At 33.7% G+C, this 9861-nt stretch overlaps 1 protein-coding gene across 4 annotated transcripts in view; it reads right to left on the bottom strand.

Moving 5' to 3' along the window:
• Positions 1-222: 222 nt before the first annotated feature.
• Positions 223-9861, bottom strand: part of ELMOD2 (ELMO domain containing 2) — a 28558-nt gene continuing 18919 nt past the window's right edge. For 3 of the 4 annotated variants that reach the window (XM_060115690.1, XM_060115699.1, XM_060115708.1), the window contains 3 exons: positions 9028-9096; positions 8147-8280; positions 223-3760 (listed from right to left, as the gene is read on the bottom strand). In XM_060115690.1, coding sequence (XP_059971673.1) covers positions 3615-3760; positions 8147-8280; positions 9028-9096 — 349 coding nt within the window. In that variant the 3' untranslated portion in view covers positions 223-3614. The remainder of the gene's footprint in view (positions 3761-8146; positions 8281-9027; positions 9097-9861) is intronic. The other variant, XM_060115711.1, reaches the window with a different exon arrangement.

Here is a 9861-nt window from a genome sequence, read left to right as displayed (position 1 = left end):
TAACATCTTAAATAGGTAATTAGTGGATGAGTTAAAGTCACACACACAAAAAAATTTCTGTATATTCTGATTTACTCTATAGGAACATGATTACAGGATTAAATAAGAAAAGTATTATTTCATGAATATAAATGACTTAAATAAGGGATGAGGAAGATGGGAAGCGAGCAGAAGTATTAACAGAAAGGCTTATAACAATTTCAACATCTTTTTATTTGCTCACAACATTCCAAACAAAATGACATCGCATTTCAACTATTGCTTTTACATAAGAAGTTAATTGCTTTATCCAAAGTAGACAAAAATCTATTTTTTTAAGTTGCCAACCAGCACTCTTTCCCCCAGGGAAAGCTACTGCTTAAATATTTTTTGAATACTTTATTTAACAAAAACATAGACTCGCCCTATAACAGTAATGCAGTAGTTGGGTCTTACCTGCACTACATTTAACATTTTTCTTATTGAAAGCTGAAGCCAGGAAAAAAAAAAAAAAAAAAAAAAAACAAAACTCACTCATGATTTTTCTCAGATTTTTACCAATTCCCTTAATCTTCATTAAAAAAAAAATTACTCTGTGGAGAGGTCATAAATATGAAATGGAAATTAAGCCTCCCCAGAAGTTGGGTGGACCATTTATCCTGAGAAAATAGCTGCTGGTCCCCAATCATTAATTCAAGAAGGATAATAAACATTATTGCCCTCCAATTTCTTCTCTTCTATGCCAAGATAACATGTAATCTCTTTTGCTCTGGCAATGAGCACTCCACTTGCACACTCACGTAATGCTTCTCTCCTTAGAGCAAATCTTTGACCAAGTTCTATTTCACTGAATGCAAAGGGGAGAAACAGCACATAAACAATTATGAACACTGGAATAAAAATGAAGAGCACATGTATTTCACATAGAAAAATACATACAAATCCAAGTTGCTCTTAAAATAGAAAAAACTCAGGACGGGCATTTTTAAGAAAAAGATTCTGTTTTCTAAACTGTAAATGGTGCCAGTAAGACACTGATTTTTATATCTAACTATATCACCATATTTATACATAGAAAGGGGTTGGTCTAGGTTCGCTGATATCCCCTGATTTCTCTCAATTCTTTAAAGATTGTCTTTCAGAACATATTTAAACTGCAACCATTGTAATTATATTTTTAGACTATTCTTATCACTGGTTCACTCTTCAATCTGGCACATACAAAAATTCATTTCAGCACTGATTCACTTTTTTGATGCTAAAACAAACAATTTTCCTGCTACTTCAATTCTATCACTACTTTGGTATTTTATTATTATAGAAACAGGTAAGATTCTAAATATGGATTTTCAGACTACCTAAAATTCTAACATACATATGTTGAAAGCAAGGAAAAGTAGGAAGGCAGACACAATTATCATATTTTTCTTTTCATGTATGTCATTATCACATGAAAGTCAGAAGGCTCATGTTACATTCTAATTTACAACTGATGACACTTAGCTTGGCTTTCAAACTATCAAAACTCAGAATCTGTTGGTGGCTTTTAGACCAATTTGCTACAGAAGTATCTGAAATGGTTACAGATTATTTTAAGCAAAAACAGAACAATACATTATACAAACAGAGGTGGACTTAAATAATATATTATTGAACAAAATTTCTAATAACATTTTTAAAACATTATTAAAAAGTTTTACTCCCTAGAAGGGGAAAAACTTAATTACTTGAAAAGTTTCCTCTTCCATACTTGAATCATTCTTTTATTAAGCATACAGACAAAGGTTTAAATCAGTTCAAGACCTTATCTGTTAAAAGATTAAAATATAAAGGTAAACCTTTTCTAAAACTAAAAGACTAACAATTGCTTTCCATGTAATGGTAAACACCTTGATAAAATGAACTTTAATGGTTAATACCTGATCCTTATCTCACAGAACTCTGGCTGGATGATAAAGCATAGAAAACATTTAAAGAAGTTAAGATACTCCCAAGGATGAGAAGTCTCCTATAAGAAACCAGTTTTAAAATTCCTATAATACTGAAAAGCATTTCGCCACTATTATAATAAAATGAGCCCAATTTTTAAGTTTTATCTTGTTGAGAGAAGAATTTTAATGCATGCACTTTTAATGTATGTGCTAGACAACAATGCATCTGTTATTTTCCAATTGTTTATTTTTTTTAACCACTCTTCTCTTTGGCAAGTTTAAAGAGAGAGGTTTGTCAATAGATATAAACAAATACTTGAAAGTTTCAGGTCTTGCTATATCACATAAAAGCCAGTCCTTAAACACTTGATATATACCATTTTGAAGGTGTGCTAAATATCCTCATGTTTTAGATTAAATTATGTGTTTAATAGGCTGCTTTCTGTAGGATTTAGTGAGAATTTGGTAATCAGATGAACCTATCTTTAAACTTTTAGTTTTGCTATGAGTACAGATGTCTAAAACACACAAAGAAGAAATCGTTCCTGTTAGAATCTCATCCCTATATAATCCTTGACAGCACTTGCTGCTCTCCTGAGATTTTCGGAGAATAAAGCTATACAAAAAGCACAGTCATTATCCTTAGGCTACTTTAGAACCCCACAGACTGTTAACTCAAAGAATACCCACAAAGTCCATACATCATTATCTAGAAACACTGTGGAGTCAAAGCAAAGAGAAGCAAGACTTAACAGTAAGTAAAATAAACCAACTATGTATAACTGAGATGTTTAAAAGCTTTGTTTTCCTCTTGTTAAAACTCAAAGACAGCTTTATTGAAATAGCACCTGTTCTTTGAGTATAATCAAGATTTTCTTAGCAAATGCACCTCTTTTCATAAACATACACCCATAGAGAAGCTTCATGAAAGGCCCTCATACCAAGCACTAACTACAAGTTCTTCTCTCTAACTGATAAAAAGCAAACACTGAAGATGAGAAAATGTCTTTAAGCTTTAAAATTCCACTGTGATATTTCAGTGTGGTATTTAAAAACAAAAAAGCTAATCACTAATACTGTCATTCCCTCATTACCTATTACATGACATAATCAGAGAAACCGAAAAGAAGGCCATAATTCTTTGTCTTCTCTGACTTATCTATATGCTCCTTTTGCTCCTATGAGGCAATGGTATGACGTGCGACTGAAATGCAAACAAAGAAAACCATGAAGAACTAATCTCTCTGTTAATTAACCTACAAATAAAATAAGGCAAAGAAAATGAAAAACCAATCATTTCCAGACTAAAAAACAAAAAATCTTAGGAGCTCTGAAAAGATACTAACTTGATAGCTACAGTACATAAACATGAAAACTGATTTTTACACATTTTAATCAATCAAGTTAACAAAAATACCTGATTTGTACTTTTACACTAAATGGGTTAAGTCCCAAGTTCCAAACTGTAGTTCACATGACTCTACAGAGGGGATCTTTGGAAGGATAAGGTACCTTTGGAGGACAGTGTATAAACAAGTGTAAACATACACTGATTGTCTACTAGCTTTCTTAAATAGAATTTCTGAAACATTTTTGTAGGAAATTATATATAAGGAGTGTAATTGATCAGATAATTTCTATTACAACATATAAATTCTGTTGTGTGTGCAAAATGTGGTAGAAATAGAAGATACTACGGATGATTCATATTTTTAAAGTAAGTGATACATTACAATCCAGTAAGAGTCCTTTAATCTTTTCATGAAACTTCTCTCTGTACACGTTGAAATACATAATACTTTCTGGCTTTTCTTCAAACCAAAACTTGTCAAATTCATACACAAGATAACCTGCAGTTAAAAAGAAACCATAAATACAGTGCTCAATAGTGAAATCACATCCAACCATCTCATTTGAAAAGTATATCCTAATCCATAATAGGATTCAATGATCAGAAACCATCTTAAACTACTAGAAACCTGAGGAACTTTATAAGAAATATTTTTGTATGTTCAAAATAAATATCAATTTCAATATGATATTTAGAGTACATATACTCTGTCTCTAAAAAAATCAACAAAATGCCTCAAATTTAATAGAGACTGTCAAAAGATACCTTGAGAATAGGAAATAAAGGTTATTCCCAGAGACCCCTGAAACAGAAAAATGAAAGTACAAGAAAATGGATAAAGTATAGAAAAGCTGTTTTCTACTTGATTTATAAATCTAAGTTATTTCTGCTTTTTTCAATGAACTATCATATCAGCACCTTCCCTTTTAGAAAAGAATACATGAACTCGAAATAGGCTTAATATTTTTGTTTTTCAATATCCTTATTACAGTAGCCAACACTCAAAATATTAAAAGTATTTCAGATAAATGTGTAAACAGACATATTTACAACAACAAAAAAATGCGAATTTAAAACCGCTCCTAAACCCTATTTGGATTCAACCAAATGTATCTATTTAATTATTTAACAAATGCTTCTATAGTCCTTGCCATGTGCTCACTCACTCTCATAGCAATCCTATGATACAGTACTGTTATTCCCATTTTTCTGTAGAGGAAATAGAAGCGCAGAGAAGTTAAATGACTTGCCCAAATCACATAGTTTGCAGGTGGTCTCTATTATGTTGTAAATTAGACTTTGTTTCCACCAGAATCTCATGTCCCCTTCTGAAAAGCTATTCAAGAAGGGATAGAAGTGACTTATTTCAGATAAATGGGGGGGATAAGGCCAGTGACTTTACATAAAAGGGTGGCTAGGCTATCATAATTGCCTAGTGTGAAATAAACGTAAATTCAATTTTAAAACATTAGTCATAAAGCAAACATTAACAGGTAAGAACCATGACATTTCAACATTGAAACAGCACTTCATAAGAAGGTTCCCTGAAGAAAGATTTCAGATTAATCCCTTCATATATGATAAAACAGATTTTTGTGAACCAGGATATGTGAAAAAATCAAAGAATAAGGCCTCTTTGAGCAGACAGACACCATCTGCTTCCTGTTCCCAAAAGACAAGCTGAGAATGGTAATCCTGTAACTATTTTTAACTAATATTTTAAATCTTTCTTTCATTCAAAATTTATTTTGTGCATACATTAGCACAATAGTACATCTACAGAAATTACTCATCCATATATAAACTGAGTCTGTGTTCTCCAACACCCTACCCCTGTATCCTGATAGGGGTGTGCAATCAAAAACTTTGGAGATTAATGTTCTAGGTAGTATGAAAAGTCAGACATCCATCTAAATTTTATAGAATACAACTTATTTTAGTATTTCTGGCTGTCAGGTTTTAGCTGTTTACCATTCCTTTAAATTACTTTCATTACCTATTCAAATGACTATATAGTCTAGAACAAAGTGCTCAAGAGTAAAATACTAGAAATTTCTTGCTTCAGAGTGAGGTCATTATAATGTAAACTGGTGTCAGAAAAAGACTGACTCAAAAAACTGAGACTGTCTGTAATGGCTAAGTTGATTTAATGAGACATAAGGAAACTGCAAGATACCAAAATTCTAGGATGCTGGCAGGGCCATACATGGCATAAGACTCCTAAAGCTTGCCATGAAGTGATGGAAAAGAGTTGTTTCCACAAAGCACCCCTATTGCCCTTCTGACTCTAGGAGTTTAAAACACCAGACTCAAGAGAAACACCATAAAAAATTTCTAAACTTACAATTTCCTGTATGCTTCTACTGCCCCTAACCAAAGCTGCAGGGACCCTTGAGGTTTTCCCACAGGGATTAAAAACAGGAGAACCACAGGAACAGGGATTAACTGTAAACTGGTATGAGGGATCTTACGGGGGTGACAAAATGTTCTACAACTGGATTATGGTGACGGTTGTACAACTCAGTAAATTTACTAAAACTCATTGCATTGTACACTTAAAATAGGTGAATTTTATGGTATATAAACTATACCTCAATGAAGCTGTTACTAGTCATAACTTTTTGGTTGTAAATTTGAGGAGTTATGTTTTTGGAACCACCAAACCAATGGTCAGTGACTCCCCAGGATGACAGTGACTATGTGATTACACATTAGATGTACAAAAGGTGACAGCAGAGCTAAGGAGCTAAATGACCACTCACTGCTTCCGCCTTGCCCATGGAGAACCACAACAGCAAAATAGCAGGAGAGACAAGGGGGAAAGGGGAGATGGACACAGATCACAGGGAAAGAAAAAATGTGAAACCTAATCTCTTTATATAGTTCTTTCTTTTAGATAGAAACTACTACCTTGGAACTGATTCGTACGAACGAATTGGGCTCAGTCCCCCAACCAAAAAAGGTAGGTATGTTTAAAAGATAAGGTTTCACATTATTTTCTAGTCAGAATACACCCCTTCCTAGAAAAGCAGAACCTTAATTAAGATATGAAACTTTATTGGTAAAGGGTATGAAAATCAATTTTGAGGGGGAAACTTCTGCGTAAAAGACGGATGTACGGGGCCTCCCTGGTGGCGCAAGTGGTTAAGAGTCCGCCTGCCGATGCAGGGGATACGGGTTCGTGCCCCGGTCTGGGAGGATCCCATATGCCGCGGAGCGGCTGGGCCTGTGAGCCATGGCCGTTGGGCCTGCGCATCCGGAGCCTGTGCTCCGCAACGGGAGAGGCCACAACAGTGAGAGGCCCACATACCGCAAAAAGAAAAAAAAAAAAAAAAAAAAGACGGATGTACGTACGTGTGTGTGTGTGTGTTTGCTTTAAATGTTTCAAGAAATTTGAAAAACATAAGCTTCATTGTTTTCCTGATGATCCACAGCTCTATGGATATGACTGATAGAAACAAGGCAATTAAGAAGGTCCTATAACGACTTTTCCACCTCACATATTACTCTGATGCTCTTCCTGGTCAGGAGCCAAACAAGATGCTGGTGTCGAGGGCACTGGAAGCAACAGTATCCAAAGATGCTCCAGTTACCCCTCTGCAGGGGAAAACAACACTGCACATAGGTCATTTTGTACTGCTTTCCTACCTGTGACTCTCCTGTATTTATTTAAATATGGTAAAATGCTTGATTGGGGGGAGTGAGTTTTTTGGTTGTTTCTTTTTATATTTATGTTCAACAGGCAGCACTACACAAGCATCTATTTCATACAGAAAACAAATATCTGGAGGCAGTTAGCAAAGTCCCAGGAGTTTAGGCACTATGCTCAAAGTCAATGAGAGATTTAGGAGAGGAAATCAAATAAGACTGGTGGGGGGAAAAAACAGTTCCTCAGCAACAAGATGAAAGAAAATGACTAGATTTTCATTTAAAATAACTATACCTTCAATGTGGAGAGTTGGAAGAGGGTCATCACTGAAAAACTAGGGAAAAGGCTATTACAGTAACATAGTAACAAAGGACTGATGTCGTGCAGTTACAATGGGGTAGGAAAAAGTAACAAATGCGAGAGAAATTTAAGAAGTAGACAAACCTGGAATTCGGGATTAAGTAAACGCAGGGGAGGTTGTGGGAAAGAGAGACCTGGATGACTCCTTCAAGAATGGAGTTGAAGAAGTTATGATTTGGACACTTATTATCTAAGTAGTTTCCTATATGCTAGTTTCCTATGTCCTATCTAAAGACACAAAAAGATCAAGAAAAAATAGAGCATGAAGCCAAGCTAGAGTTGAATTCTCTGCTTCTGAGCAATATCTTCAGAAGATGGGTTCATTCAATTAAACCTTCAGCATTCAACTATCATCACAATAAAAGTTACTGGAACAGCGGTGATATGACTGCTTTAGGAACAGTTTATTACATACCCCCAACCTAACACAAGAAAACCTGGCCTTGAAATAAAAGGGGTGTGTGTGTGTGTGTGTGTGTGTGTGTCTGTGTGAAAGGTTCCTTTAAATTTCCTTACAAGAGCAACCAAATGATCTCTCCTTGACTCAACAGCATTCATTAACCAGTATACAAGAAGAAAAATTCATTTTATAGTTGACTGGAAAACAAATGTCTACAGAAAAACTGTATAAATCCTACATTTGCATACATGTCAAAAATTGTCTCACTGAATTTTTTAAATCAGCAAATATATAAACTGAAGTACAAGATACTCTTGGATACCCATCTTCCATTATCTGCCTGTTTTTGAAAGATCCTAAATAGTAAAATGACAAGTATAAGTTATATATTTGATAAAGGTATTATATATAATACTTTCCTAAGGATTAAAAAATTCTCTTAGAAATTTCTACTTTTAACTCATTTCAATACTCACAATAAAACTGGTGAAAGTGTTCCATTGTTGGTATACCAGGAACAAAGTTGTAGAGGTGAAACTTCAAAGCTTCACTCTTCAGCAAGCTATAAGCCATCTCTGTAAGATTGATTCCAACTATTGCATAAGAATACCTATGTCAGAAACATTACCAGTTATCCCAGCTAGCCAAAATAGCTCATAAAGTAAATTTTAAATTATGCAAGGAATTAGTAAAAAGTAACTTTGATCCATTTCTAACACTGTATTGATTTTACAAAAATTTCTACGTATTAATTTTTGTTCTTTAGAGGCTGTTGATTTTCTGGATATTATCTAAGATATGAAAACAAAGCTCTGGCCACATGAATATCTAAAACCAAAATCATTAAAAAAAAATTAAAAAGAGTACTACATACACCCTCATTGATTTCTAAAATATACTGAGTAATCTGATATTTTCTCCTCCATTATCAGGGTATTTATTTTTATGATATAATAGTGTTATAATGCTTTTTCAAAGATAGGTATCATCGAATATAAAAATAATGATAAAGCTAATAATATGATGTCAACTTTCATTTCACTTCACAAGTTTCAAAGCTATTTCTCATTTTCTTATTCCCATTTCAAAGCCATTTCCTATATTCTTATTTTCAAATCTATCTCTCAGAAAATTTTTATAAGGTCCTTATCTCCATTTTATAGATAAACTACACCTTGTGATAAAAAGATATTGAATTACATACAAAATTGGTTTATGATCTCATTTGGCCATAAAATAATATATCATGCAATACTCTTTATGAAGTTCTTATTAACTGGAATAATCTAATTTTTAAAAATACCCGGAAATATTTTCAATTCAAGAGCTTATGGTTTCTTTAACATATCCAGCTTACCCTAACTTTGGATGATTTGAACGTGAAAGAATCTGATGAGCTTCACTGGTATAATTTTCACTGAAATACCTGAAAAAGTTTAAGAAAAATAATGAAATCAACATGTCATTCAAATTGAAGATATCCAGAAGCAATTTTAAAAGCTACTGTCAAAGTGACAGTCTTACTGCCAAAAGCATCCCAATCTCCATCTCAAGTCACTTCAGTGACTCCGAGATGCTTCTGAATCAAAACTTAATTCTGAGCTATCAGGCCTATCTAGTACAGGACATGGGCCCTTTGCTAGACTTTGAAGTATTTTGACAAATAAATGATCTAACAAGAGACTTTTATCTATTTTAAAAGAAAATCTAGAGTTCTGATTATTTGTTTGTTCTAAATTTTCTATAAAGTAGTCATTGTGTACCTGTTAGGACACTTCCTTTCACCTGAGCTCATTCCTTCTGTTGCAACTTGAGTCTATATTGCTTAATGCCACTGTCAATGCAATCAGAAAAAAGTCAATAGCCTTCCTTTTGCACTAAAAAAACCACTCCTTGATCAGTGGTGTAACTAAAATACTGGCCACAAAACAGAAGTATTAGCAGGTACAACAGAGAAATATATAAACAGTATGTTCATACATACTGTTGGCTTGTACTAATGCAACCTCTTTGAGTTCTTAAAGATAGGGACCAAATCTGTTCAAACTTTGGATCACCCCATAATGCACTGATACTCATACACATATGATGACTGGCTGGATGTTTATGTAAGGATAAGAAGTAGAAGAAAAAATGGATTTCCATGGTTTATTTAAATTTTAGAAGGCACAGTCATTGACATTTTCATAAA

The sequence above is a fragment of the Mesoplodon densirostris genome, chromosome 1 (genome assembly GCF_025265405.1).
Source record: "Mesoplodon densirostris isolate mMesDen1 chromosome 1, mMesDen1 primary haplotype, whole genome shotgun sequence".
NCBI classification, from domain to species: domain Eukaryota; kingdom Metazoa; phylum Chordata; class Mammalia; order Artiodactyla; family Ziphiidae; genus Mesoplodon; species Mesoplodon densirostris.
The sequence above is the reverse complement of the archived record's forward strand: the minus strand, read 5'-3'. Positions and strand labels throughout refer to the sequence as shown.